Raw genomic sequence first — 26,425 nt, 5'->3', positions numbered from 1 at the left:
GTGGTTTAAACCCAGCTGGCAACAAGGGCCATAAAGCCACTTGCTCACTCCCTCTCCCAAGTGGGATGGGGGAGAGAATCAAAAGGGAAGGGAGAGGCTTATGGGTTCAGAGAAGAACAGCTTAATAGGACAGCAAAAGAAGTGAAAATAATAGCAAGCACACAAAACAAGTAATGCAATTGCTTACAAACTGTGGTCCATACAGCCGAAATTGGAAGAGCGAAGACCCGGACAGCAGCTCACATTCAAACACGATCGCGCCGAACAGCGCCCAGGCAGCCGAGGGCCGCAGAGGTCACAAGCAAAGCGACCTCCACAGGGCGCCTTTAAATCGCGGCAGGCCCGCCCCTGGAGTCTCGCCCCCCGCCCCTTCCCATTGGTTGGCGCCGCTATTTATTTTGGCCTACTTGACAGAACCTCTCTCTATTTGGTCTCTGATTGGTCTAAGCGGCTTCTCTCTTAGGGACCGTCTCTCAATAGCGCCGCTGGGTCCGGCCGGAAAAACGGAGGCCCGTCTGCAGTGGCAGCGCGGCGCTCTGCTCCAACCGCTCTTCAGCGACGCTCCCTGGCTGAGGGGAACGGCGGGGCCGGGGCCTGGGATGGCGGGGCCGAGCCCCCGCGACTGAGCGCCGGGGCGGCAGCGCCGGGCGGGCCGGGCCCGCGGCGGGTAGGAGCGAGGACGGCGCCGGGACGGGGCTTTATGGAGTGTGGGGGCACGGGAGGGGCGGCGAGGCCTGTCCCAGTCCCAGCGGCCCGGCCTGGCCGCGGCGCTCGGGGCGAGCGGGGCCGGCGGGGCAGCCTTCGCCGCTCCCCGGGTTGCTGCTTTTCGCAGCCTCCTCAGGGGGTCCCGGGGACGCGGGTTTGAGCCCCGTTTGCAGCCTGGGAGTTCAGTGGCGGGAGCGTCCAGAGGCGTCTTTCTGTAGCCTAAAGGGTAGGAGGTAACTTAAGGTTTTCTGCAGCTCTCTGGTTCCTTTAGCAGCCTGTGGAACAGACGGCGTGTCCTTGCCAGCGTCCAGCGAAGTGACCACGGACCGTTCGTTCACTTCACTTGTTGCCTTCTTGTTTATTGTCTGTTTGATTATTGTCCGTGTACCCTCCTAGAGGGAAAATCAAAAATCCAAAAATACCCCCAGACAAAACACAGAACAACAACACCCCAAACCCCAAACGGATCAACAGATAACTTGGTGTGCTTATCTCTGAAACACGGCGCTGAACTGGGAGTCTGTCTGCTGGGTTTGGATGGTTGTTGGTGCTTTTGCTGTTGGTATTTTTGCTTGGTCGTTTTTAATGTTTTGGTTCCTTTCTTTTGAGTGGAATCTAGAACAAGGTGTGAGGATGAAGTTTGGAGAAAAGAGAGAGAACAGTCCTCAGTCTCTGGTGGGAAATCCCTGCCTTGTGACTTTGTTCTAAGAGTAAAATGCAAAATGTGAAGCACTTTTCTTCCTTTTTTTTTTAAACCATTTAAGTTATTGGAGTAACAGTTGTATTTAAACAGGAATCTGGTCAGTGCAGTTTTCTCTTGCACAAATACAGTGTTTTAAGGAGCAATCTCAACCCTAGTACAATGTGCACTTGCAAGATCTTCCGATGCTGCTTTCAGAAAGAAAGAAACTGCCATTATTTTATTAGCGCTGTAACGCTGTTAGTGTGCAATTCACCTTGGTGTGCTTGGGCACTGAGAACACAGAGAACTGCTGGAGGTCTTAGCCCTGAGTTTCCCTGAGCTCTCATATGGTTCCGGTGCCATGAATGAAGAAACATCCCCTGGGTGAGGTGGTTGTTGTTACCCCGGTGCAGCTGAGCCGTCCCCAGCGCTGTCCCAGCACCTGACGGCTTGTGGGGATGTTCTTGAGCTGAACTCAACTTGTGAGTCCAGCTTTTGAGGACAGAGGCCCCAGCCGAGTCAGCCTGACTTTGGCTGTAGTGTAGAAAACCATTTTCTTTTATTTTCCAGTGAATAGAGGTGCCTGCTAGAAGGAAAAGGGAGACCAGGGCTGTGGTATTGGTTTCCTTTTATGTGGGTATGGGGCGAGTTTATCCCGGTCGCGTGGGCTGGTCTGGCCGCAGCAAGCAGCCGCGGGGAGGCCGGGTGTGGTGGGTGAGCCCTTGGGGATGCTCAGCTGATTTATTTTGGACTAGACAGGGCATGGCTTTGGACAGTGTGCTGGAAGGAGCAGCATTGCTGGGGACGACAGAGCTTAGCTGGGCCCTTTCCATTGGTTCCTGGTCACACCATGGAATTTTTGCTGGTGATTTTGATGGGAACGGGACACTCTCCACACCCTTGCTTTAGGTCTTAGCGATTAGAGCCACGTGCTGCCTGGCTGATGGCTCTGGCTGCCCTTTCTTATCGTGTTGAACGTTCTGTTGCTCTGCTTTGCGTGTCCTTCATCTTAGGAGGAAGAACAGGACACTAATACCAGGCTGTAGCGAGCAGCCTGGCTGGGAGGTAAGCTTGATTCCGCTTTGCCCTTTGAACTGCATGGCTGGAGCTTTGTTACATGTGGCCAACTCCTTTCCTTATCAGCAGCTCACTGCTGTTCCGTCATAGTAGTGACTTCTAGAGAAAAAGAATGGAGTCTGTTTGTTCTTTTTATAAGGAAAATATTTTTCCCATTTAATTCTCTCACAGCTTTATCCTCCAGCTCTTTTCATTGTGACAGACAGATTGAATTATTTGCGCCAGAAGAGATTTTTAGGAGGTTCTGATGGTTTGCAGTTGATTGTTATTCTGTTTTTCTCCATCCTTTCCCAGCTTTTTTATAATTAGGTAGAAATTTTTTCTGCATTGGCAAATGTGAACATACTTGTCCTTAGTGCTTCTGAGACGCAGTGATGTTTCAGAGGAAGACAATGGAGCAAAATTATTCACACAAAATCATTCCCAACAGTGTCAATTCAGGAGTGAGAAGCTGGAGGGAAGGGGAGATAAGTCTGGAATACGAAGGTTGTTTGCTGGAACCTCTACTAGGATTTTTTGACACATATTTTGTCATCTCAGCACAAAGTTGGTCTTTCCAGGTCTGCATGTGTTTATTTAACGTCACGGAGGCTGCTGGTTTCTGCTGTGCCAGCTGGGGCTAAAGTCAAACAGGGAGATTTTCTGGTTTTTGAGCTGAATCCTGGATTGCCGATAGCACCCAGGCTGCCACCGCGCTGTCTCTGGCAATGCCATTTGATAGATCTGTGTGTCATCTGTGACCTCTTCTTTGAGGAGTGCCAGGAGAGATGACAGGACCTTGTGTTTGCATTCAGCTCATACCCCATCACGTGCCTTGAGGGGGAGGGTGCCTGTTTTAGGGTGAGAAGAGGATTTGCACGAGGCAATACAGTGAGTCCAGAGCAAGGCTTAGTAAGGTAAATCAGGTCTAAACTTTGGTATATACTGAATCTTGCTCTGAAGCTCTGTGTCCAGTAGTCCACTTGTGCTTCCAAAGTGACTGTGAACCCATCAGAGGGATAAGCTGCTGCTGGTGTGGTTTCTGCTGAAGCCACTGGCACAGGCAGGAGGCACGTGGAGTTTTATCGGTGGCAGAGCAGAGTTTCCCTTTAATTTCTAGAGTGACAGGTAATATCTCAGCGTGGGGGATGGACAGACGGCAGCAAAGATGGGAATGTTCTCGCAGTGAAGGCAGCTCAAGAGAGTTTCACCAGGGGGTGGGAAGTTTTGTTTTGTCATCTTTCCAAGAGGCAGGAGAGGTGTAAGATAGAACAGGCAGAAGAACCGAGCACTGTAGCTCTCTGCTGCCTGAAAGTTTGACCTTAGGAAACCCATTAGGTAGGACCGGGTCTGCTTCTGGGTTTGTAAACTACCAGTGATGATGCTGATTGTCTTAGAAGTGCGAAGCAATTGTGGCTAGTGGATGTAAAGAAGTTGGAGGGCTTTATGCCAACGGGCTTTTAGAAAGGTGCTGTCTTTTCACAGCCTCGGTGTTCTGCTTAAAATCAGAATAGTTCTGGTGTCTTGCAGAGGGCTGAAGAAAAATGCTGAATCTTGGCTTTTGCCAGTGTTGGTTTTAGAAGATAAACAGTCTGTACAGCCCCTTTAGATAATAATATGTGAGCTCTCCCTGCTCTCTGATTGTGGGGCTGGTAACAGCAGCAGGTTTTATGGAGGGACCATCATTTTTTCTTTGCAGTAGTTGAAATTAAATCATTGACTGTAACTTTTTAATCTCAGGAGCTAGAAAGATAATGGATGTTCTGGTACAGCAAAACTTCTGTCTCCATCCGGTGGTGTCACGTGTTGCTGCTGAGTCTTGGTTTCTTCTATGAATCAAAAAAATAACAAAATTGAATCCAGCATAGTATTACACTGTTTTGAAGGTACTTGTTACTCTGATATGAGATAGTGGTTTTGTTTTGTCTGCTCTAATAGCTGTGTGCAGAGGAAGGGCAGGTGGCATTTCATTGTGTAATACCGTCTTTCTGATGATGATAATTTGTTGTAAGAAGCAGGAAGCAGTTGTGCAGGGGCCTAATGGCAGGGCCGTGTTTTTAACTCTGACTCACAACTGATTTAGTGTTGCTTTTTGTCTCTGCTGTGGTTGTCTTGCTCTGCGTTTGACCCGGACCAGAAGGAAGGCAGGATGTTCCAGTCCGTGACGTCTGCGATGAGATTATCCGTGTCTGACAACATCACACATTCAACTGCCCGGGTGACGGCGTTGGATAATGTGACAGCTTTGTCCTTGACAACAGCGCAGGCAATCAACGACACCAACATCACTGTGCCGCACAAGTGCCTGTTGTTGCTTTATGAGGACGTTGGGAAGTCCAGGTGAGATAGAGAACACAGGACCATGGTCTGACCTTGGCCAGGGGAAGGAGCTCCCTTTCTCAGCGCTTGGTTGAGAAGGGACTGGGGCTGGCGCCTTTTCTTCTGGATGCCGAAGAACAGGACAAAAAACCTGATTGATTTACTTTTTGCAGAGTCCGCTACTGGGATCTTCTGCTCCTGGTTCCCAATGTGCTTTTCTTTATGTTTCTTCTCTGGAAGCTGCCCTCTGCCAGGGCCAAAATCCGGGTCACTTCCAGCCCCATCTTCACTACGTTCTACATACTAGTGAGTACCGCTCTGTGCTTTTGAACTGATGAGTGTTTTTTATTACCACTCATGAATAATGTCACTGAACTCGTGGAGAGAGAGTCTAGATCAGATCTCACAGGGATAAAATAGATTTTTAGTTGAAGGTATGCTACAAGAATTAAACACTTCCCCCTCTCCCCCGCCCCGCTATCTTAATTCTGCTTTTCACAGATTCTGGGACCTTACTGCTGGATTTAGGTGGATTTTGTTCTCCCATGGTGATTTCATCCCCCATTCTTCTACTGCTTTGCTGTCTTGGACTTTAGCATCTTTCACTTTCTTGTTCTTTGCAGTAAGTCACATGTGTCACAAAACCAGCTTCTCACTGGGGAAATGAAAGTGAAACACTGGAGAATAATATCTGTAATTTCTGCTGTAGTTTCTTTCCCATCCTATCAAAGTGGCTGCTGAGTTTATGTTCTTGTTCCTTCTAAAGGTGGAAACCAAACACACAGGCAGTACAGTTACAACTCTCCAACATGTAAGATCTTGTCTGTTCTCCCCTCACCAGTTGAAAAGGCATGGGCAGCATTTGCTCATGTCAAGGTAGTGTCTATAGTAATGTCTGAGATTCATACCTGCTAGCTGAACAAATGCTCTAAACTTTTAAAAATATTACCAACTGCTTCCACTCAGTATTTAAATCTATCTTTGTGGTTCCAGTAACGCATGTGGTTTAGTAAGAAGTTCATGCTAAAGGCTTTGAAAAGCAAAACTCCTCAGAGACCAAAGGGAAGAAAAAAGTGAACTGGCCACGTGCTGTTGACTTTTTCAAAACAGTGAGAAGCAGAAAGTGATGAAACGGCCTTAGAGGAAAACGCTTTTGTTCAGTTTGATCTTCTGGAATGTGTTGTTGGGAAATGAGGATGTGTGTTCTGTGAGAATTTCAAATGGCTGTTTGTTATGCCTTGAAGGAAGGCTTTCTTGTGGAGCCACTGATTAAAGCAAAGTTAATAGATTGGGAAGAATCTCTGCGTACTTAGAGAGAAAGCAAAAAGGGCATATTTTCCTCTACAGTGAGTTGTTGCTGCTCCAGAACACCATAATATTCAAGGACCCTTCTTTTTTGTCAGTGTTTTGTCCTAGAGTTTTCCACCCCAGGAGAGAGTGTTGTTGTATTCTCTTTTCATGGTGTTTGCTTCCCTTCTTATAAGGAGGAATTATTCAGCTGTAGGTGGTTTATGGATCATTTCCATTCTCCAGACACCTCGGACTCTCTTCATTCCCTGATAGATTTCACTGTCTCATACCTGCATCTTTAAAATTAGCCTGTGACTTGAAGGATTTTATCTGGAAAATTCTGCTTTCCTAGAGGGTAAATCTGCACAGTGGAGGGTAGATATATCCAGCTGATCTCTTAATTGCATGGTATGGCTGTGACAGCATGAGAGTTGGTAAATTAACCTCGCTGAGCTCCATGCTGTCCCGTCTAAACGGTGCATGGCTGACTCGTGTATCTCTGTTGCGCTGTGCGGCAGGGTAAGGTGTTTTAAAGCTGTTGGCTGCAGCTTTTTTTCCTCTGAGTTCCTCAGCATTGTCACTGTTGAGTGAGAGAACTGCAGAGTTTAGTTTTATCACAGATCTGAAGTGTGGTAGTTGGTATCGAGTGGCTTCTGTTATCTGTTGCGATTGGTTTATTTGGTCATACCAAGCACTTCATCTCGTAATTTGGAGCGATACGGTTTTTGTCTGTCTTTTCTCCTCTACAGCAGTGGACTGAAGGGTAGGAAGACTGCTTGCCTGTAAAGATACTGGCATAAGGAGCGGTTGAGACCTCTTCAGAGCTGTTTAATCTGACAGTTGGGGAAATTTTGTGCCTTCCTAAATTCTAAGCCAATATTCCTACATCTAACAAGCCTGAGGAATCTTCTTCAGGAAATTAACCCTAATCTGTACAGGAAATCCTTAGTACACATTATCAGGCTTGAAAGCTGACCTGGCAATGGTATTCCAAAGCGGTTTCTGGTCACTACTGCGTATGTGCCTTTGGACATGTGCTCACATATGGTATCTTTTTGTGTAGGTATTTGTGGTGGCTCTTGTTGGTATTGCCCGAGCTGTTGTCTCCATGACTGTGAGTGCTTCTGACGCTGCCATGGTTGCCGATAAGGTAGGTGCAACACTGATTTTTAGAGGCTCTGTTTTGTGCAGTTCTAGTCACAGCAATCCACTAAGGCTTTCCTTTTATGTGTATACAGAAAGAACGTGGGGGTTTTATTTACAGTGCTTGTAGCTATGTGTACTATAGAATCCTGTTCTGATAACTGTATCTAAATGATCACAACATCCAGGGCTGTAAAACAATAGACCTCCCAAAATAGACACACAAATAGTGGCAGCAGAACTTTCCTGTTGTAGGGATGGAATGACTCTGCTTTGCAAGAGCTAAATGTTCAGATACCTTTAGTAGATAGGCAAGACCTGGCCTTTGTTACTTTTGCAATATTTGAGTAGCTCTTTGAAAAATACTTAATTATTTTGTATGGAAAGCAAGTAAAACCAAATCTCCTTTTGGGGCTGCTATCTGAAGTCTGTCCTTGCAGCCACTCTGAGCACAGGATGAACCCTTAGCAAACAGGAAATAGCTTTGTACATGCTCTTCCTTTGTAATCATTTGACTTGTAGTGCAATATTGTCTAAAACAAAAGGCTCTATAGTTCTGGAGCTGGTAGAGGGAGAAGAGTCACCTGCAGGGTACAGGTCTTCCAGCTTTGTTGGCTGGGATCAGTGTGGTCCTTTTGCTTTCCCCTTTAATGTTGCCTGTCGAAGCATTGTAATGCACTGGTTCTGTGTGTGGCTGGATGTTTGTAGCATTTTTATTCACCAGTGATGAATAGATGTAGGTCTAGGACTTGAATAATGGAGGAGGTGCCTTTCTTCAGCTGTGTTTTTTTGAGCTTAAAAGTGTCCATTGAAGGCCTCTTAAAATATTATGTTGCTTCAAGAGAGAGTGCCATTCAGTGCTCAGAGGAAAAGGATTAGTAAGACAGAATCTGGGTTCATGTTCTAGGTTTGGCACTGATTTATTGCATGACTACCTGCAAAGTTGCCTCATCTGCTGTGTTTCCAGTCTTCTTTCACCAAATAAAACATGGGAATGAAAGTCACGAGCTGGAAGCGGGAGGACTTAAGTGTTGAATATGCTTTAGGTTTAGGGACCAGTAGCTTTGGAGGAGTGCAGAATACTGTGTTGGTCTGGTGGTAACTGTACTGCAGAACCTACAGCTTTAAGAACTGAAAAAGGTTATTAGGAAGGCGCTGGAGAGAGACTCGAACTCTCGTGGGTTACTCTGAGCAGTATTTATTGTAGAAGATTCGCAGGAACAGCAGGGTTGGATCACCTCCTCAGAGAGTGACAATCATACAGCCATACAGCTAGTCATTATATAGGGTTCTAACAGGTATTATGCAACTAAGCAAAATTTATCACTGTCTATCACTGTCAATGTGTTCAGATTCCTTCCGTCCCAGTGGTCTGCAGGTTTCACTTCTTTCTTCATGTTCCACTTGGCAAGTACCGAACGAAAAGTCCTTGGGTTGCAGGGCTAGCTTTGAAGTTCTACCTGTCTCATTTGTTATCCATAGTTCATCAGTCTAGTACAGAAATGAGCAAACCTAAGAATAGCATTTATCAATGTCTAAGGGTACAAAGCAAGCATAAGGTAACCAGGCTCGTGGTTCTGGGCAAGGGCTACACAGGGGACAAGCTGAGACTTGCAGCCTTAGCAGCACAGCTTATAACACTGATACAGGCCAAAAATCCAAATTCCCTATTTTCCTACAACAAGAACTGGCCCTGTTTAATATTATACTGCTGAGGTTGTCTTGGGTTTGTGCTCCTTGGGAGTACAGCAGAAAGAACACATCCAAGACAAGCGATAGATCCTCAAGTGTGGCAACCCATGGCCACTTCCTCTCTCTGTAGGCATGCTGTTTGTTTGCTTCCACGAGACTGTTCTGTTTCACAGGCGTGTAATTAGTATCCCTTACAAAGCATGAGGAAGGTTTGTGGAAATGACTCGCTCCATTCAGAAGCTACCATCCCCTGGAGCGGGGAGTGGAGATTTGCTGTATTAACTTATAAGTGGTTCCTGGCTCCATCTAATCGTGTTTGTCTGGTTTCTGTTATCCCTCAGATCCTGTGGGAGATCACAAGGTTCTTCCTTCTGGCGATTGAGCTGAGCGTGGTGATTCTAGGCCTCGCCTTTGGTATGTGTCAGGAGGTTCTCGAGTGCTTTGAATGCTCCTGTCCCCTTTCTTTCCACAGAGGCTGCAACTCTAAGTTTGTGGAGATGCTGATTCTGTAAAGTGAAGGAGCTCTGGAATAAAAAGACAAATTGGGCCGTTTTAGTTACAAATGTCTGAGAGCATGATTATATTTACAGATCTAAGGCTTGTGCAGTTTTGGGGTTTGTATGTGCTTTGTTCTGCATGCGTGTGGTGAAGGAGGGTACAGCTTGGCTGAAGATGACTTATGCAAGGATCAACAGCCTGATCTTTCCCTCAACCCCATTTATTTAAGAGGGTTCCTTTGTTGGGGTCATTCTGTCCCCTTCTTGGTTGGTTTGATTCCCTCCTGACTTCATTCAAATGCTTTAGCTTTACCTGCAATCTGTAACTACTTTTTTCAGTTGTACAGGTGAAAATGCTGTTTGGAGCAGCCTCCTGTGGGTCAGAGAGGTGGGGCTGGTAGTTGTCACTGTTGCATCTGCCAGTGGGACATCTGAGCACATCTTTCATCATCTGAGAGCTCACCGGACAATTTATTTGGGAGGAGTTTGTGGAGATTTTCTGCTCCAGCATAATCCAGTGCAGATTTCTCTAAACTCTTCCTTTCTTCCCTGCTCTAACCCAGTCTCCCACCAACCTTTTTCCTTAGAAGAAACTTCACAGCATCTCATTGTATATGATACTGAAGTAATTCCTGACTGTTGTTTTTTGCTTTTTTTAAATTTCTTTTTTGGTAACTCTAGCAGGAGGACTTAATTGCATCACCTATATTAGTGGGTAGAAGGAAAGCAAGTTAAAAGCTGTTGTTTTCTACGTATTATTTTGTCTGTGAAAGTCTCAGCTCTCCAAACACGAAAGCAGTTTCTAGCGGTTAAGTGAGCTTTAACCTTCCCTTGAAGGCCTCTGGAAATACAGATGTTTTCCTATATTGATTTTGGAGGGAACTGATTTTTACCAGCACTGGGATCACATCCTGAGTCACATCTGTATTCATTAATTCCAGGTCACTTGGAGAGCAAGTCAAGTGTGAAACGTGTTCTGGCAATCACTACAGTGCTGTCTCTGGCATATTCCATCACCCAGGTGAGTACGCTGGAGCAGAAGGATTAGTCTTTGCAAAAGAGGGGACTTTGTTTGGGGTTAGGCAGCTGAGTTTCCTATCTGGAAAGTGGCAGCTTTATTCTTTGGATGAGGTTTTGGGAGAAGACTGGATGCTCCCCAGAGCACACACCTCTCCTCATCCTCGTTATGGCATGAATGGCTCAGCCAAGGTCAAGAAATGAGATGAGGTTTAGGTGGATTGCCTTATTTAGTGATTCTTGGAACACGAGTGAGAGCTTTTTCACATCTGAGCCACAAGTTTTGAATCTCAAGTGCCATGAGGACTGGATGGGGAGACCCGAGGTGTGCTTGCCAGACAAGGGCAGTGCAGTGGGCCTCTTGTCTTATGGCTCTTTGAGCGCTGAGAGCTCTTGTTTCCCTCCAAACTAGCGTCTGGCTTGCTAGCTCCGTTTGTTAGCTGTATCTCCATCTCTCTGAACAATGTGGTATGTGTCCGGGTTTATTCTTCTCCTTGGTATGTAACTGGTCAGCCCTGTGTCTCTGTGCTTGGGGCAGCGCCAGAATAACACACAGATCTTTGTTCTGTGACCAGGCTCTTGCTTGCAGAGGCAGCGAGCTGATCATTACCACATGATAAAGCTGGAGGAGCCTCATTAAATATCAAGTGTTTGAGCTATCTTTGGGTTCAGTAGTGCTTACAAGCTCTTTTCTCTCTCCATTGTCTGCATGGTAGATTCTGTTCATACCATTTTTCAGGAATTCAAGTGAATGAGACAGTGTCCTTTCCCAGCTCTTGTACAAGTATAGGCCATTATATTCTGGATGCTTCAGCAGGAAAAGTCTACTTTAGAGGTGGAAATGGAACTCTTAAGTCTATTTCAAGCAGATAACTGCTTGCATCCCCTGCCCTTCATTCGGTCTCTTCTGGAATGTCATTGATGCTGGTTTCTTGCAAATGCAGATTCCTGCCACTTTTTTCCCTGTACTACTTGTCTTCGGTTTCATCCTCTTCTCTTGTGTGAGCTTCACTTGGTCTCAGCAGGGGAATGCTTAGGTCTTAGATGGAAGGAACAGCTGTTCCCTGAAACTTCTTTAAACACGGTCTCCTTTGTTCAGACACGCACTTTAGCAGAGTCATGTTGGTGCCACTTCTCTCCTAGGGCACCCTGGAAATCCTGTACCCTGATGCCCACCTCTCAGCAGAAGACTTCAACATCTATGGCCATGGAGGGAGACACTTTTGGCTTGCCAGCTCCTGTTTCTTCTTTCTGGTAAGTAGTGGGTGTGTGTTACGCACTCTGACAGCTGCTCTGACCAGTCTTGGTGTGCCCATTTGGGTGAGGTGTGGGGCCTTCACATCTGCACCAGGTTTAACATCAAGGGGTCTGTGCCTCTGTCCTGAGACCTCTAGGGAGAGCGTGACAGCACACACCGGCCTGGCAAGGACTGTTGAGTTCAGTTTTCAAGCAGCTGTGCTACAGTGTGTTCTTTGTCCCAACAGGTCTATTCCTTGGTGGTGATTCTTCCAAAAACTCCTCTGAAAGACCGGATTTCTTTGCCCTGTAAGTGGCCGTAGTGTGTTCCATAGTATAGATGGGGAAGAAAGCACCAGGATAAAACAAAGGTGGAAGTAAGAGGTTCCTATATCTGATTGTGCTGCAAATACATCCCGCTACCTGGGTGTGCAGATACGCAGCAAAGGACTGATAAGTTATCTGTGGAAAACACCATGTTGTGCCTCTTGGAGAGCAAAGTAAGAGCAGTTACATTGCTACTTCAGTACCTAAACAATTAATACATTAAGAAAACAAAATTTACTGTGCAGTTAATGATACAGATGCAATCTAAATATATAATCTTCAGAGAGCTGTAAGAAATGGCTTCTTAGTAATAGTTTCCTTTGAAATACATGTACGATGTTAAGTGTGTGGCTGATGCTGGTTCCAGGTGCCTGTCTATAAAACCTTTGCGTGTTTTGCCATGACTATATGTTTTCGAAACTCATCTTGTATATATACACATGCAGGAGGGTACAGTTTAGTCCACTATCCACAGCAATCCTGACAGCATGGCACAGGAAAACACAGTCTTAATTCTTTGGGAATTCTTAAACAAACAAGATGGTGAGATGCTTCTGTTGGGTTTGTCATCTCCATCAAACAGATTTGGACTGAGCTGGTGCTTATGAGGTTGAGCTTCATCTGTGTCCATGTTTTTCCCACAGCAAGGAGGAGTTTTTATGTTTATGCTGGAATCCTGGCGCTGCTGAACCTGGTGCAGGGCCTGGGCAGTGCCCTCCTCTGTGTGGATATCATAGAAGGACTGTGGTATGTATGCTGTGTGGGGTCTGCAGCCCAGTTTCTTGTGTTGCATTTGAGTGTCCTTCAACACTGCCTGTCCCAAGAAAACAAACTTGTGCTCTGTTCCTAAAGAAGAATAAAGCTTTTGGTTCTGTTTTGTGCCGAAAGACCTCTAAGAGGTCAGAAGACTCCAAGTGGAGAGCTCTGTGGAGCTGTGTGCTCTGCAAGAGTCTTGAGATAGTGGGTGAGAATAATAGTTGGAATCCACTGATGCCTGGCTGTTGGCTGATGTTTCACAGGTAATAAGGGAGGAAATCGTCTGTTTGCTAGAAATAGCATGGAGAGAGCCTTATTCTCATCTGGAGTCTCATTCTGCAGGGATCAGTGTTGCTTTTGAGTCAAAATCGGGAGCACTGAGACTGTGCTCTTGGTCCAGACCTTGGGTCTTGGCGTGGTTCCCTCAGAGTGTCTAAGAGCAGTGACACATGTTGATGGGAATGTCTGTTACTTTGTACCAGTTTGAATTTATTTAGCACAAGACTTTTCTTGATCACTGCTTGGACACTAGAGGGAAATTGGGTCATTCTGGAGGGATGTGACTGATGTTATCCAGCTGTTTTGTGCCTGAGTGCTAAATTCCTTTCTGTTGCCTTTTGCCATTGACAGCTGTGTTGATGCCACCACGTTCCTTTACTTCAGCTTCTTCGCACCTCTCATCTATGTGGCATTCCTGAAAGGCTTCTTTGGGTGAGTAGCCAGCAACAGGAGTTTAGAGGGTGTATATTGTCACTCGAATGAGAATAAAGGCAGCGACTAGAATACCAGTTAGGAAACCTGCACTCGGGACTGTGATTCATGGGTCGCGGTTGCCGCCGTGTGGCCACTCAGGGGAGATGCATCTTGGCAGGAATAAAAGACTATTTTATTGTAGGCTTTAGCTTTTATAGTCCATAAGCAAGAAACAGCAGCCTTTAAAATAACTAAGAACACGAAGTACTCCTAAAATATCAGAACGTGCCTCTGCTGCGTTCTGAAATCGGAACAGTGTTTGGAGTTAGAGATGAAAACTGCTGATCAACAAGTGCTTGTATTTTGGCTTTGCTGATGTGTGCAGATGGAACTTGGGGTGGACTCGTGTTGTGCTGGTGTCGGTAACCAGGCCACTGTGGAGTCTGGTGCTGTTGGAATGCTTTTGCCATCAGTAATTCAGAACTCCCAAAGATAAGAACATCTTTCCCACACAGGAGTCAGGATTCCTCCCTTTTTATTTCCTTCAGGTGACTTAGTCCAAAGCTATATTTAGCATTACTTTATGGCAATTATTTTGCTGGGTATATTTCAGAACTGAAAGCTGATGAGAAGAGTCTTTAGGGTCTGAACATACAATTTCTTAGTGGTGCTGAGTCTAAGGGTAAGTGGCTGTGATACTACATTGCTTAAACACGTATTTTAAATCTTTGCTCACTCCAGGTCTGAACCAAAGATCCTTTTCTCCTACAAATGTCAGGTGGATGAACCCGAGGATGTGGATGTGCACCTACCCCACCCATATGCTGTCGCTAAGAAGGAAGGAATGGATTCGGGGTTCTACTCGAACACTCAGATCGATACCACCGCCTACCTGGATGACGTGGCCTCGATGCCGTATCACGTGGGCAGCATCAACAGCACGGACAGTGACCGCTGGAAAGCCATCAATGCCTGAAGCAGGGTGACCTGCTTCAAGCCATGCCTCCTCGTTCTTTTCCTTCTAAACTCCTGGTGCTGCAGCTGTTAGGATGTCCGTCGGAAATCTGTCCTTGGCTGTCTGCAGTGGCTTTCGTCTCTTCCTTAGGATTTCCAAAACCTGTTGTGGAACTAAGCTGGCAGCCCAAATCCTGTTGGAAAGAACATTTTCTGGCACTACCTGAGAACAACGTCAAACAGTTTTGTTCACAAACCTATAAACACTGAACCTTCCTGATGCTCCGTGTTCCAGATGTGAATGTGACCCATAACACAGGCTTGACGGGCATCTCTTCCTTTTCAATGATTGAAAGCACTTGTCTGCCAATTAGGGAAATGGTGTTTAGGGATGAGGGTGTTGATTTAACTGCTGTATTGTACATATGTAGAAAGATTTTGATGGTTGAAACCAAAGATGGTGTTCTGGGGTTTTTTCAAGCAGCGTGGTTGCCTGGGTCTTGTCACAATGCAACAGCATAAGGGGTGGTAGTGTCTGGAGAGGGAAGCTGGTCAGCTGGGCTTGTCTCTGATTTCAGTTCAAAGTGGTGAAAATAATGATTTGCATTTGCTAGGGGTTGAAAGGAGTGTTCGGAGTGTGTGTGGGAAGGGGAAGAGAGGTATGAAGAGGAATGAGCTGTTCTTTGTGCCCTGGGAGCATTTTGGGGGACTTGCAGCTAGCGGAATGGACGGACTGAGTGACAGGGAGACAGAAGGACAGACAGCACTGCTGTCTAGCTGAGCTGAAGCAGCTGTGAAACCCCCTGTGGAGGCTGTACGGTTGTGCGTCTGAACTCACAGGAAAATCTAGGTAACAACACCGAATCAGGGCTGAGTTTTGAGAATAAAACCTTTGAGGCAGGTGAATTTTCCATCTGCGCCTGGCTTCGTGGCTCTGGCAGCGTCCTGGGGAGTGCTCTGAAGGAGGAAGCTGACTCTGCAGATGAAGGTTCCAGAGACATTCAGGTGCTTGAGGCAGAGCAGAAGCCCTTGATGATCTGAGCTGTCAGTATTTAGTGACTGGAAACTCTCAAGCACCACAGTGGGCTAGAACCGAGCTGGCTCGCGGTGTAAGCAGGGAGGCAAGTGGGAGATGGACATTTCCCTGGCAGGGTCCCTCTCTTGTGTTGCCGTTCAGATCCCCAGCCTTCTGCTGGTCTGAACAGGTTTTATGGCTCGATATGTTGAAAATTCTTTTGTGCATGTGGAGTGTGGCTCATTTAAAGACTATCTGGAACTTCGTACTAACCTCTTCTGTGCTGGAAGAGGGACTGCTCCTGTCTGAGCTGTCTGGTGTGCAGTTTCAAGATATGGTGTTCCAGTCCAGGACTGTTCAGCTGAAAGCTGTGTCAGGCTGGTTTCTGGGATGCCCTGTGCTCTCCAAGGATGCAGAGGTGTATTCCTCTCACTTTGGGGGTGCATTCCTACCTGAGTCCTCCAGGTAGGTGGAGATCTGCTCTAAGCAATAGCAACTTCCCGTGGTAGCAAGAGGGAATTTGAAGTGTTTGGAAACTGTGTGAATCTCTTGCCTCAACTCACTGCTGTTCCTAAAAAATATTGAGGTAAGAGTTTCTGGGAAATTGTCGTGCAGGGTGCAGCATGGAGGTGTTAGTTTGGATCACGAGCAGGTATTTGCTACCGCAGGGAAAGTAAGTTTGGGTAAGAACATGAAGTTCATATTGGTTGCCAAAACTATGCAGGCCCTTTGCTTTTTTTTTTTGTTAATGAGCAACGCAGCCTCTCTGTTCTGCCGGTGAACTTTGCCCCACAGGCCTCAAAGTAGCATTGGCACCTTGAAAACAAACCAACCCCCCTTTTTTTATTATTTACTTTTGAGGAAAAAAGGATTCCATTTGTCTGCGTGCGAGAGCCGAATTGTCTCATGTAGATCAACAGCCTTTCACGTTTACCCCTCCATGCAATGACCATGGAAGGGCTGGACAAGCAACTGGCTGGTTCAGCCCTTACCACATCACGGAATTGTTCTGTGCTCCTCCTGTCATTTGCTGTGAAGCAGCCTGAGCCATGCTGGCTCGCTCGCTTGCAAAGGGATGGATGGCGTGGTGATTGGACTGGTCCGAATGCTGCTCCGAATGCTGCTCCGAACGCTGATCCTGAGCCACTGGTGGAAAACTTGAGCAAACCTGCAGAGCTTCCCTGGAGCTGGTGGGACTCAGGCAGCCAAGAGGTGTGAAGGTCTTAAAGCAGTTGAAAAATAGAGTGACCGCTTTTCCGTCCCAAGGAGTATTTGCAGACTCTCAACGCCCTGACCGAGAGGACGTATTTGCCCTCCTCGGGGATGAGAAGAGCCAGTTAGGAATTGGCCTTTTTGTCAGCTGAACTCAGTGCTGAGGGATCACCTGTGCACGTGGTCCACACGTCCATCCCATCCTTGTCCTTTGCTGGCAGGACTCCAGTGTTTCTGGAGTGTTGCACGTTCTGCTGCTGAGCTTCTGCGCGAGGTCCCAGACTGACCTTCCTCCGTTGTATGTTTATGTATGTATATATATAATGCTTTGGGCCACATTCAAAATGGTCCTTTGGCAGAGTGTGTTATGTGTGTGTTGGGGATGCAAAGAGAGAAAATATAGAATAAATGTATATTTTTGTGTGTAAAATAAAGAAATAAAATTAAGTTTGGCATAAATGCTCATACTTTCTCCAATGATTCATATTATGAAGGGGAAAAAACCCACCAACTTTTAAGATTTTTTTTAATCCCTGAAGAAATATGGCAGATAATAACGCAATAACTCAGTGTCTTTTTGTCAGAAATGGATTTTTTCACAGGAAGGCATGGCTGTAGGTGTGAAGTGCAGTTTTGTTTGTCTTTGCCCACTCTCCCACTTGGATCTTTGCAGATGATGCCGGGCACCTGGCTGGAGTTCCACCTGAACGAGGCCTAAGGAAGGATGACAGGAATAATCAAAGTTACAGGAAGACTTCTGGAGGAGTTAATTACCTGATTGAGAGCTCACCAGCCTGGAAGAGCAATAGTGCAGGTCTGTGAAACCCTGAGAGGACAGAGGTGAATGAGGAATGATTGTTCATGGGCTTTTTCAGCACAGAAGCTGGTGCTGTGGAATGAAGCGAGGGGGTGGCAGGTGAGGAACGACCAAGAGAGCGTTTTGGGAGGGGTCGTGGTTTGATTTCAGCCAGACCTTTGCCCTTGCACAGGCCGTGTGTGGTGTTCCTGTACCGTCAGCTGTTTGCACTACCGCACCGCAATGCTGTGCCAAGTCCTGGAGTGCAGAGTATTGCACAAATAAGAATATTCCCTTCTCCCAGGAACATGCTGTAGAAGAGGCCTGGAGGTCTTGGGGCAGCAGAAAGTCCTTGATACTCCCTTAAAGCTCCCACTGCTGAGTCAAAGTTGTGGTTGCCACATAACTAGAGTGAAAAATAAGCATTGAAGAGTTAAAACTGCTCCAATGCGCTACTAAGAAGTAGGCAATTAGTGTGTAGATACTGAGGCTTCATTAACTGCCTAGTAATGAATGCTTGAAATTGTCCAGGTCATCATGTGGCCTGTATTTCTCGGCATGCAGAAAGTTTGTTTGGAAATAAACCTTCAAAGCTGCTGTTTCTTGGTCTGGTTGTTTTGTGTTACAGATGTTCATTCTTTTTCCCTTGGCTGTGGGTTGCCCGTGCCTGGTGACAGGGACCAGATCTGCGCTGGCCTGACCTACGCGGGACGCACACACACCTGTCGCAGCAGGTAACGGCACAGTTGGTGGGTCTTGCTGGAACAGGGTGGCTGAAAGGAGCAGAGAGGTGAATTCTGCCTATGGAGCAGTTGCTTTCAAATTGACTAGAAGTTATTAGATGGTAATTTTGTTTTTAATCACCAGAGAAATGTGAGCTGGGGGGCTGAGCTCCCTGGAGGACTGTAGAGAAACGGTGGGTGGCAAGATGGACGTGGTGTTCCTGGTGGGGTGACGGGGATGCCCTCGCTCGGCTGTGTCAGGGGATGCTTTATCTCGATGTTGCTGAGGGGAAATTGTGTTGAACATCCACAGGGGCTCATCAGCCTGCGAGTCCCTCATCATGGACGATGTCTTGGTGGTTCCTCAGTCCTGGAGCTAGGAGATAACATCCGTACCTTCCTGATTCATTTTTCTGTGTGGTAACACGTGGTTTGGTTTTCTTCCTTCCATAATTTTGACCCAGTAAAGAAGCCTCCGAGCTGAGTGGGTGACAGTGACAGTTTTTGGGGTGGTTTACCCCGCATTGGAAATGAGTGGGGAGGATGGGTGTATGGGGAGGGGGAAGCCTTGTGAGGCCACGGGCTACAAGCCGAGCCCGGAGCCGCTCTGGAGCCGCCGTGGCCATGTGGCAGGGTGAGGGTTAAGGGGTGTCCTGTCCCCTGTCCCGGGGAGCAGTTTTCCCGGGGGTCGGTTCAGGCCGCCATACGCTCCGCAGCCCTCACAGCGCCGGACTACACCCCCCAGCATGCACCGCGGCTCGCCGCCAGCACCGCGCTGCCCCATTGGCCAGCCCGGAGCCGCCCACCAATAGCACGCGGGTATATTGGCAGGCGCCGGAAGCGGGGAGGCGCTCCTGGCAGCGGCAGCGCTGTGTGAGCGGGGGGCGCGGCGGGGAGAGGCGTCTCCAGGGCCCGCCCCGCCGGCATGGGGGGCAGCGAGAGCAGGAAGGTCTCCTTCGGGCTGGATGAGCGGGAGCAAGTCCGGGTGCTGCAGGGCATCAGGGTGAGGCGGCCCGGGCTGCTCCGGGGCCGGGGATGGAGGTGGCGGGGATGCAGGGCAGGGAGCGGGGCTGGGGAAGGCCCGGTGGGCAGGACAGGGAGGTGAGGGGGTAGAAGCAGCGAGGAAGAGAGGAGAGAAGCTGGAGGGGGTGACTGGGGAGAGGTGGGGGAAGAGAGTTGAGTGTCTGAGGGTGGCTGGTCTTGAGCAGGGACACATCGACCCTTATTGTGGCCTTTTAGTGCTTAAAAGGGGCCGATAAAAAAGATGGGGACAGACTTTTCAGAAGGGCCTGTTGTGATAGGACAAGGTGTGGTGGTTTTAAACTAAAGGGGGGAGATTCAGGCTGGACATGAGGAAGAAATTGTTGCCCTGAGGGTGGTGAGAGCCTGGCCCAGGTTGGCCAGAGAGGTGGTGGATGAACCATCCCTGGAGACATCCCAGGCCAGGCTGGACGGGGCTCTGAGCAACCTGAGCTGGTGAAGATGTCCCTGCTCATGGCAGGGGGGCACTGGCGGAGCTGGGAAGGTCCCTTCAGCACAAACTGTTCTGTGGTTCTTCAAAACTCTCCTTTCATGCTGCTTTCCCACTTCACTGTTCAAAACCCCATCATGACCTTGCCTCGTGCTTTGCAAGGAGTTTGATACTAAAGACGCTGCCTGGCTCTGCGGGCATGCAGGAGGAGACACCTCTGGCCTTATCAATGATGCCAAGAGCCTTGGCAAAGCACCGCTGGCTGAACGCAAGGGAGATACGAAGTTGTGGAGACAAGTGAGGATTAGGGCTGTTTCTTGGAGGGGCAGTGGGAAGCTGCTGCTTGAACTTTCATCAGACATCTGCATACCTGTGTCTTGAAAACAAGCCCAGCAGAGTGGTGCTGCTATCATTAAGGAGTCTTTTTTTTCCCCTATGGAGATTTCTCTCCCCATTTTTCTTTGGTTATTTTTTTTTATTACTACTGTAATTTTCATTGCTCTCGCTGCTTCTTACTTTTAGTTATTTTCCCCTAAGCTTTGCCTGAAATGAGCTTGCAGAGTTTTGCTGTGGTTACTTATTTTTCTTCCAGTTTTGACCGATCATTTGACAAAAGTTAACTGAGCTTGTGCTAATCTCTTTGTGTAAAGTGTTTGAGGGAGGTCAGGTTGTTCTTGCCTGATTTCTCTTTACAGGGTTGGGTGGGGGCCCCTTGAGGACTCGCCCTCACCTGCCTTAGATGCAATTTGATGTGCTAATTTAGTGAGCTGCTCCCTCAGCTGGATGCTGATGGAACAAACGTGGGTTCATTGTTACTGGTCTGTGTATGACTTTCAGGAGCTCAAGATGAAGATGCCCTTTGTGTCTCATGACAGCTGATTAGGTTAAACGAGCTGTAGTCTTTGTAGGCCTGGTTGTTTGACTTCTTGAATAAAAAGTTTCTCTTTTATTTTTTTGGTGACACAAAATAACCATTCCCCATTCTTAAAAACGAAGAGTTTGCTTTTTGGATCTGTGTATATAAAAGTAGTTCCGTCGAGCCTGTTCTTAACCAAGTCGGGCCTTTTACACATCTGTGTTTTAAAAAACAGTTCCCGTAATTTGTCCCGATAATGATGTATAATGAGGATGTTGAAAACATTGTTAAACTGGGTAGCACTGGCACAGCTGGAAATCTGTTTTCTACTGTGACAAATGTAGGTGGGGAAACAGCCTCATTTAGTTTTGTTCTGGAGCTGGAACAGTCAGCACAGAACCTCTGACTTTGGCCAGAGGAAGGTGCTGTGAGGAGCCCCTTGGGCTGAACTACCAGAAAACTTCAAGTGAACTTTTCTGGATGGATGGACAGATACTCTGCTTAGTTCTTTTCCTTCTGTTTCTGGTAAATACATCCCTGCTGACTGTGCTGATTTCTTTCCCTCGTGGGTGTGTTTCAGCTCTCTGAAGATGTTGTGAACCGAATGAAAGAATCTCCTCAAAGTAAAAGGGACAACCAGAGATCGCCCCGTTCACCCGGCGGCACAGCTCCGTTTTCACCAGCTGCAGCAGGGGAGCCCAGATCTCCGACAGGTAGACAGAATCATCTCCACTTGTGCAATCCCTTGTAATTACCAGGAAAGCAGGAGATCAATGGGAAGGCTTAATGGAACTACAGGAAGGAACTGGAAAGTAGGACTAAAACCATGCTTATGTATAAACCAGGGCCTTGGGGGTTAACATCCTTACCTAGAAGTTTCTGTAGTGTGCCTTGTTGAAGACAATGCTGTCAGTGTCTGTTCCATGAATTCAAACTCCATACATTGAATTTAAATTTTCTTGGGACTTTTCTAGATGTATTGTATTTCTCTCTTGATGGGATAATGCTCACGTATGAAATACTCTCCTCTTATCAAATAACTTTTGATATGATGGACTGTGTTTTGTATTATAGTTGTCACAGATTTCTCTTCTTCTTTCTAGGAATCCAGCCACCAATGGCAAGTGACTCTGGTGAGAAGTCTTCTGCTGCAGAGCAGGAACTGTACAGGAGGTGAGGTGAAGTTCTTGAAAAAGACAATAGTTTAGATTCTTTCGGACTACATATATGTTTTACTTCAATCTGAGTGCAAAGACTGTATATTTTAATGCCTGAGAATCCCCTCTGAAGCCTTTTTCAATTAAGGACCATGAAACATGATTTTTTTTAGAGAAGTTTGTCCCTTAGCCAACAAGAGCAGTCAGGGGAGCTGCAAGCAATTGGAGTGGTGTTTGGAGGAGAGCTGGGATCTATTTGTTTTCAGCTTCCTAAAGCAGTGTTTTGGAAGTGGCAGTGCCAGAGTGTTCTCAGAGCTGCACGCTGACAGGATGGGAGGCACGGGGCACAAATCACAGCAAGGAAATCATGTCTGGGTATAAGGAGGGAAGAGGATAGAGCCCAAGCAGGCACTGAGAGCAGTGAAGTGCTGGAGCAGGTTGCGCAGGAAGGATATATAGGATATATAATCTCCATCCTTGGAGATCGTTAAAGGTTGATTGGAGAAAGCCGTAGGTGAGCTGATCAAACCGGTTCTGTTTTGAGCAGGAGGCTGGGGTAGATAACCTTCAAAGATCTGTCTAACTTAATTTATTATGTTACTTGCTTCATGTTAATCTCTCTTTGCTTGAGCGTGGTATTTCCAAGTCTCAAAGTGGACAAAATTTCCTTCACGGCAGCCTGAGTCTCAGGCTGTGGATGTGCCAAGGCCGCTTCTCTCAGTGCTGTTGTGGCATGTTATTTTATTTCCCTTGCAGAACGGAAGTGCATTGGCACACAGGTTAACTCCTTTTATTGTGTGATGTCCCTATGTCTTTTATGAAGCAGTGTCTATTTATCTAGTGAGCTACTTTCTATTCTCACTGTTTTCAGGTGATAATTAAATGCTTAGTAGAGCTACATATAACTGAAGTATAAGCTTCTATGGTGCAAAGTCTGTAGTTGTTGCCAGAGCTGGACCTTGCTGAAGCTGCAGGTTGTGCTTAAAGTTTGTTGGACTTTTGAATTCCTGCTGGTTACTGGAGAACTATGAGCAGCCATTATGTCACATAGATGATGGATATTTGTTTCGTCTCTAGGCAGGAATGGTCCATGCTAAGCTGTGACCCTGTAGCCAGAAGTCTGCTGATCACCTCCTTTCTCTCCATTTGCCTTTGGCGCTCACGTAGGTATGAGCAGGAACACGCGCTGGTCCAAGAGGAATTGCTCCGGCTGGCCAAAAGAGAAAGGGAAGCAGCCAGTGAGGCCTTGAACATGGCCCTTCAGTGGGAGAGGAACAACATTAAGGAAGAGAGGCAGAGAGCAGCCCAGCTGGTGAGTAATTAAAAGAAAAAAGAAAATCCAGCATGCTTCCATACAGAACAGGCTAAAATCTCTCTGCTTGAGCAGATTCATTTAATGTCACTTGTGTGATGAGCTTAGAAACTTTGATTTAGGCTGAAGCACTCATTACCTCCCAACTCATCGCTTAGGTTTGACTTACAGTGTAGCTGGCAAAGCTATACTTGTGGCATGTCATGGGATGATGCTAAAGCCAAGCTTGCAGGGAAAGGCATAAACAGTGACTGTGCTGGGAACAGCTTTACTTGTGGCAGGTCACTGTGGTGTGTGTATATGTCTGAGGTCACTGAGCTAGAGAGCTCTTTTAAACTCTACAGTGTATGAAATGAATGTGTCAGTATATATAGAGTCAGATTCGGCTAACCTGATCTATCCTGAAACTTCACTCTGTTTTTCTAGAGTGTAATTGTGCAAACACCCAAATAAATAAAAAAATAATAATGAATTCTGTTGTTTGAGTCTTTTATGATGCTGGTAGCAGAAGTGCTGTCATAAAAATGTCAAGTATTGTAACGTTTTGAAGAAGGCTTAAGATTGATAAGCCCCTTATGTACACGCCACTGACCGCTTGCCCAGTAGGCAGACTTATTTTTGGGGAGTTTTTCCTGTTGCAGCCTTTATTGTTAGTCAAGCACCGTGGTGTTGCTGGGATAACTTGTGTTATTGTCACACCAGCACTGAGGAGAGCAGCGATGGAGGCAGAAATACAGTGGGATGAGACTGAGTGAGAGGCTCATGTCAAAACAGTACAGTGGAGTTGTCATATAGTGCTTATTATTTGCGATACTATTTGATATTGTGTTCTTTTAAATACTAAGATTGCTGTGGCAGTGGCGTACTGCCTGTAAACAATGCGGAGTCTTAGTGGAACTGCCACTTCTTCCTGATCTGCAGCGAAAGGAGGTGTTGGGGTGTGACAGCGAGATGGGACCGCGCTGGTCACAGTGAGATCAAACTGCCTGTTTGTTTCCAGTGTGATGTTGAAACCTTACTGAGAAAACTAGACTAGGAGTAATTCTTCTTGCCTGGTACATACAGAGAGGTACATACAGAGAGGACAGGCTTTAGTAATGATGGTCTTTGTGTTTCTTCCATCTGCCCGATCTGTTGCATGCACTTGTTTTAATGGAAGATTCCTTCTATGAGCATATTTTTACTGTTTGTTGAATGGTAATAGGCATAGTTTACCCAGGCATGTGATTTGGCTGTGGAGTATTTTGAGGTTATAATATGAAAGCATTTTGGGGGGCTGAATAAATAAAATTTACCTAAGAACAGCCATAGTGGTTCAGACAGAAGGTCCTTCTGGCCGTAGCCCATCTCTGATGGCGATCCATAGCAGCTGCTTGCAGAGACCATGAGAACGCAGCAGAGATGTATGGCAGATGTATGTCACACCTGTATATCCTTGTAACTTTGACAAGAGGTATTTTCACTTTGGTTAACAGTCCGTGATGAAATTGTCTCCCATGAACTTGTCCATTTGTGGTTCTGGACCCATTTGTGCTTTTAGGCTCCCTGATAACGTTTGCTTCTGGTTGGGCTGGTAGATCTGAGATTTCTCTCCCAGATACAGTTACTGAGTGGTTGCTCTGTCATAGGAAATTTCCGCTTGGCAGATTGTACCTGAACCACGGGACGTGGCGTGACTGCTGAGCTCGAGGGCAGCGATGTGCGAGGCAGGTGACTGCCGCTCCCCTGCGCAGGACATCTGGGTCAGCAGATACAGTATTAACTCTCTTTCCACTAGAAAGAGAATATTCTCTTTGCAAATGCAATTAATGGACTTCTGTAGAGAAGTGAGTGGATTTATTGTCCAATCTAAAGCTGTGGCCCGGCTCAGAAGCAGAGCAGCGGGGTGCAGAGTCATCCTGCAGAATCGCAACTCGCGGGGTCAGGCAATATTTGTGAAGTGTAAAGAGGGCACCTCTATAATGAGTTGGGACCTGACCTCTAACATACAAAAGCTGCTCTATTATCTGAATTAGCTTTTAATCCTGCAATGTCACATACCCAGATATTGCATACTTGATGCGCTGCAAAAATCTGGTCAGGCTCTCCTTGTATAACCCATAAAAGATAAAAGTGACCATGGAGTGTTAACCCAGAACGTGGTGCAAGAATGAGAGACTGTTAAATTTAATTGCTCTTTAACTGTCTCTTGATCAGTCATAAATTTAAGAGCCTTAAAAATGGAATATTCTATCCTGTCCTTGCAAAGATGAGGTCAAAGCTGTTGCATATTGGCTTCTAGGTGTCTTCCTAAGCGGGAACCGGTTTTGCCAGCCCTTGAAACTATTGAGATCCCTATCAGACTTGCTTTATCTCAGCTATGGTTTCCTTTTGGGCACGGTGACCTGATTGTGTTGTCTCAATCCTACTCAAATCATATCTATCCTTTGCCTTCCAGTATTGTGTTTTTTCTTTATTTAGAATAGGGCTTGAATGTTTCTTGTTCACGCTTCCACTTTTTAACTCTAGCATAGGAGGCAAATAATGGGTGTGAGCTGTTCTTTCATCTCTTCAGTGTCCAGCTTCTCTTTCACGTACAAGATATTAGTGAAACTCTAGGTACCTAGTGGTAGTCCAGGTGCAGACGGCACTGGAAATTATTGCTTACATTTATAAAGGAACAACTTTCAGGGGTTTTGTTGTTGTTGTGACCCACAGGGGAAGCCAGAGAAAAAAGGGGCAACTCCCATGAAAGAAATAACAAATTAGTAATTTGCTTCTAGCATCATTAAATTTAATAAAAAATAAAAATCATGTCACATATCATCAGAGAGATTTGTTTTATTTTCTTTTATTTATTTTTGATATTTGCAGTAAGATCTCCAGCTGCCCTGTGCCTTTGACATATCAGTAGTTTGGTCTTTAGTAACCTTCCCTTGTGCAATTGTCTCCAGTAGTGCTGAGATCTTCTCCTTTAACCTTACCACATGCAGACCATAAATCCAAATATGATAGCTGTATTTTGAAATGATTTCATTTTGATTGTGCTGAATGTTGCTTGTAATTTAATCTGTTATCTGTGATTTTCAGTCATTGACTTTTATTATTTGTGGTGTTGCTATGAAGCATTTCTTTGGTCTTTTTATATAGTGCACGTTTCTGGAGAGAGTGTGGACTACAAGTAACCTTTGATATGGAACTTGCTCTCAGCTTCTGGGGCCAGTTACTTCATCACTTACAGGGTAGGGTGCAGATTAGAACTTACTGTTGTGTTTTGTTATGTGGTGTTTTCTTTTCTTGAAGTGGTGCACTGGTTACAAGAGGGATTTAGACTTAAGTACCTGGGTCCTGTTCTGCATTTTTGTCTTGATCTTTTTCTAATGACTTTGAACAAGGTACTTAGCTTCTAGATACCTTAGGTTTTGAGTAAAACTCCTTCAAGTTTTAATTTAAGAAGCTAAACAGCTCTGTAAGTAGAACCACTGCAGCATTCAGTTCCCTCATTGAGTGAATACGGCTTTTGATTAACGAAGTGGGA

At 46.3% G+C, this 26,425-nt stretch overlaps 2 protein-coding genes across 7 annotated transcripts in view; both read left to right on the top strand.

Annotated features, from left to right (window-relative positions):
• Positions 1-551: 551 nt before the first annotated feature.
• TPRA1 (transmembrane protein adipocyte associated 1) lies at positions 552-16,982 on the top strand. 4 transcript variants are annotated; one of them, XM_080350505.1, is made up of 11 exons: positions 552-667; positions 4,581-4,783; positions 4,936-5,068; positions 7,116-7,202; positions 9,229-9,301; positions 10,326-10,405; positions 11,545-11,655; positions 11,886-11,946; positions 12,609-12,711; positions 13,351-13,431; positions 14,192-16,982. In XM_080350505.1, exons 2-11 carry the CDS (start codon positions 4,593-4,595, stop codon positions 14,397-14,399), a joined length of 1,128 nt encoding a protein of 375 aa, XP_080206631.1. In that variant the 5' UTR covers positions 552-667; positions 4,581-4,592; the 3' UTR covers positions 14,400-16,982. The 4 variants fall into 4 exon arrangements, with proteins under 4 accessions (XP_080206631.1, XP_080206628.1, XP_080206630.1 ...); XM_080350502.1 differs by having other exon boundaries at positions 14,155-16,982; XM_080350504.1 differs by lacking the exon at positions 552-667 and adding an exon at positions 812-931 and having other exon boundaries at positions 14,155-16,982.
• A 1,995-nt stretch (positions 16,983-18,977) lies between these two features.
• CHCHD6 (coiled-coil-helix-coiled-coil-helix domain containing 6) overlaps positions 18,978-26,425 on the top strand; it is a 111,415-nt gene continuing 103,967 nt past the window's right edge. For all 3 annotated transcript variants that reach the window (XM_080350812.1, XM_080350811.1, XM_080350810.1), the window contains exons 1-4: positions 18,978-19,115; positions 21,020-21,152; positions 21,543-21,612; positions 22,764-22,908. In XM_080350812.1, the coding sequence (XP_080206938.1) occupies positions 19,038-19,115; positions 21,020-21,152; positions 21,543-21,612; positions 22,764-22,908 (426 nt within the window). In that variant the 5' untranslated portion in view covers positions 18,978-19,037. The remainder of the gene's footprint in view (positions 19,116-21,019; positions 21,153-21,542; positions 21,613-22,763; positions 22,909-26,425) is intronic.

The sequence above is a fragment of the Nesoenas mayeri genome, assembly GCF_963082525.1.
Source record: "Nesoenas mayeri genome assembly, chromosome: 10".
Classification (NCBI taxonomy): domain Eukaryota; kingdom Metazoa; phylum Chordata; class Aves; order Columbiformes; family Columbidae; genus Nesoenas; species Nesoenas mayeri.
Note: the sequence above shows the minus strand (reverse complement) of the source record. Positions and strands in the feature narration are given on the sequence as shown.

Coding starts and splice junctions, on each gene's coding strand:
- TPRA1 (XM_080350502.1), top strand. CDS start 4,593: ATGTTCCAGTCCGTGACGTCTGCGATGAGATTATCCGTGTCTGACAAC. Junction 4,784..4,935: donor GAGGACGTTGGGAAGTCCAG/GTGAGATAGAGA, acceptor TACTTTTTGCAG/AGTCCGCTACTGGGATCTTC. Junction 9,302..10,325: donor GATTCTAGGCCTCGCCTTTG/GTATGTGTCAGG, acceptor CATTAATTCCAG/GTCACTTGGAGAGCAAGTCA.